The 2,536-nt window shown below is 38.3% G+C and overlaps 1 protein-coding gene across 1 annotated transcript; it reads right to left on the bottom strand.

Moving 5' to 3' along the window:
* Window positions 1-342: 342 nt before the first annotated feature.
* Window positions 343-1,169, bottom strand: LOC119069909 (probable peptidyl-tRNA hydrolase 2). The gene is made up of 3 exons (XM_037174115.1): window positions 879-1,169; window positions 734-821; window positions 343-671 (listed from the first exon to the last, which is right to left on the bottom strand). Exons 1-3 carry the CDS (start codon window positions 1,047-1,049, stop codon window positions 391-393), a joined length of 540 nt encoding a protein of 179 aa, XP_037030010.1. The 5' UTR covers window positions 1,050-1,169; the 3' UTR covers window positions 343-390.
* Between the last annotated feature and the right edge of the window lie 1,367 nt (window positions 1,170-2,536).

Below are 2,536 nucleotides of genomic sequence, written 5' to 3'. Positions count from 1 at the left end.
TAGAAAACACGCCCGATTTCGGTAGGCTGTTTTTCAAAAGAATCCCTTTCAGTCAATTGTGATGGTAAATCGGAGAAAATTAGAAGAAATTCCCTAAAACCTTCACAATTTTCGATGGAATTTCTGGGAAAATTCATTAACTCGAACACAAAATATTTGCATTTTCAATTGCGACGAATATCGATTAATTCGAATGAAATTAGATAAATCACTTGTCGAAAGTTAGATCCGCTTTGTTTCTCTTAGATATTTCCTGCACAGATAATTGTAATGAAGGAACTTCGTGAGAGGCACCCGTTACACTATGGTTCGTTTTGACAGTGTTTTGAATCGAAACATCACCCTGGTTCGCTCGCTCTTTTATTCAGACAATTCGTGAAGTCCACCGACTCATAACAACTTCAGGTGCCGTGTAATTTGATCCAACGCATCACTTTGAGCGGGCCCGATGGCCAACACTGTTATCGTGTTTGGTTCTACTTGAGTTCGTCCAGCATCACGAATCATGCAGGTGTTAAAGTCCTTTGCCTGTGCTTTATTGCGTAGTTCGATGATTTCCGCTTTACTCTCGCATTTCACGGCAATTTTCGGACAACCATTTAATTGCCAGTGTCTAACAAGGCTAGGATATCGTTTAATTGCTGTTTCGTAGGCACCGACTGCAGCATGACCTGTAAACAAATGATTAGACAGTCGACTCCGCACGAAACATTCATTGATTTTTTGTACGAACCGCATTGAGCTGCTATTTTCCCCTTGCCCATTTTCAGATCGTTTCGTACAATGAGTAGCATCTTACAGTCACCATTGTCGCGAAATTGCTAAGATTTTGATTATATTTACTATGGGAATTATCGGGTGGCATTCGAGTAACTTACTCTCAAACCTTCATTCGTTGCAAATTCGGGTTCATTTTTCTTCGATGATGTTTGTTTGGTCTCAGTTGATGACACATTTCGTAATCCGTATTTGTAGCCAGCGAAGAATGATAATAGAATTGCTGCACCACTAACTAATTGTGAAAAGTCCTTAAGACCTAAATCCGACATTATTTCGGTCGGTTTAATTCAAGTTTGTGAATCGTTTAAATTTTGCAGGTAGAAAAACCTATTGAACACACGGGCGCACGTTTTCCTATCTCCGACTTTTTTAAATGTTACAAAGTTTTGACTTTGACAATCGCATCCGAACCATTTCGAACTTTACGTTTTTGCTTTCAAAAGGAAGATGTCGTTCGATCACCATGAGAAAATGAGGGTTGGGAAGAATTTTATAGGAGTCGTGGTTGTTTGAAACAACGACAAAACTCTCCTAAATCCGAACAATCCACTGAAGAAACTAGCATTAATCGCCATACACACTCCTTAAATTCTATTGTCTTCTCTTTTAAGGAGGAGGTTGCCTATTGGAACAATTTGGGTATTTCATATTTACTAGGTTATCGGCATCCCTAGCCAGTAATCGTTTTTTTTATGTTGTATACATATTGCGTCTCACATGCATGGCAACTGTAATATAATAGTATTTTGCATAACAAGGAGCGAAAGTAAAAAAAAATCAAACGTGTGAAGTTTGCAGCCCGCGCCGCAAACTTTTGCCCCGAGTGATGCATACTATTTTTTATGCCAAATACTGCGTAAGATTTGTATTTTCGGTCCGAAACAAAACATAAATTTAATGAAACTGTTGAGTTATCAACAAAATTTGCTGTAGAAACACCAAAATGCCGAAAAGCGCGGGGGTCCAGGGGGCGGCAGCCCCCTGGTATAAAAATAAAAACAATTTAACTAATGAAATTACTGTAAACATACATTCACTTGCTCACAAAACATTTGGCTATCGTCAACACAACACTACACTCAATGCGTACTTTCAATCAAGTGAACATGTGTTTTCGAGACACATGAGGACCGAAAGTAAAATGATGACAGTGACATTTACTTTCGGTCCGCAAATACGCAAGCCCACGGGGCGAAAGTAAAATGATGACAGTGACATTTACTTTCGGCCCAAGGCCTGAATTTTTTTACTTTCGGTCACCATTTGAGGACCGAAAATACAAACTTTCGCAGTATTTGGCATAAATAGTTATTTTCATGTGTCGGGGCCGAAAATGAGGGAGTTTCGATATTTTTCTCAGGTTTTCGACCCCTTACATGAAAATTTTTTTGAGTATCTGTTTTGGACGATTGTTTTTAGGCAATTTCGCTTGTTGTAGCCCGAACGAAGTGAGTAATAATAATAATAAAATAACTATTGTGTATCTGTTTTGGACAGATACTCACTTCGTTCGGGCTACAACTCGCGAAATTGCCTAAAATCAAACGTCCAAAACAGATACTCAAAAAAATTTTCATGTAAGGGGTCGAAAACCCGAGAAAAATCTCGAAACTCCCTCATTTTCGGCTCCGACACATGAAAAAGGATTTTATTCAACATTTGTTAAAATTATTCCTAAATTTGTATCTGTATATGACACAAATTCCACCCATGGAGTGGCAACTATTCTTAACAAAAATTACCCTACTCTATTTAT

This window comes from Bradysia coprophila (assembly GCF_014529535.1).
Source record: "Bradysia coprophila strain Holo2 chromosome X unlocalized genomic scaffold, BU_Bcop_v1 contig_416, whole genome shotgun sequence".
Classification (NCBI taxonomy): domain Eukaryota; kingdom Metazoa; phylum Arthropoda; class Insecta; order Diptera; family Sciaridae; genus Bradysia; species Bradysia coprophila.
The sequence above is the reverse complement of the archived record's forward strand: the minus strand, read 5'-3'. Positions and strand labels throughout refer to the sequence as shown.

Bases quoted from the DNA above. Each gene is read 5' to 3' on its own strand.
- LOC119069909 (XM_037174115.1), bottom strand. From the start codon at position 1,049: ATGTCGGATTTAGGTCTTAAGGACTTTTCACAATTAGTTAGTGGTGCA. The intron at 822-878 runs GTAAGTTACTCG...TCAAAATCTTAG, and splicing joins CAACGAATGAAGGTTTGAGA to CAATTTCGCGACAATGGTGA. The intron at 672-733 runs GTTCGTACAAAA...ATTTGTTTACAG, and splicing joins GAAAATAGCAGCTCAATGCG to GTCATGCTGCAGTCGGTGCC.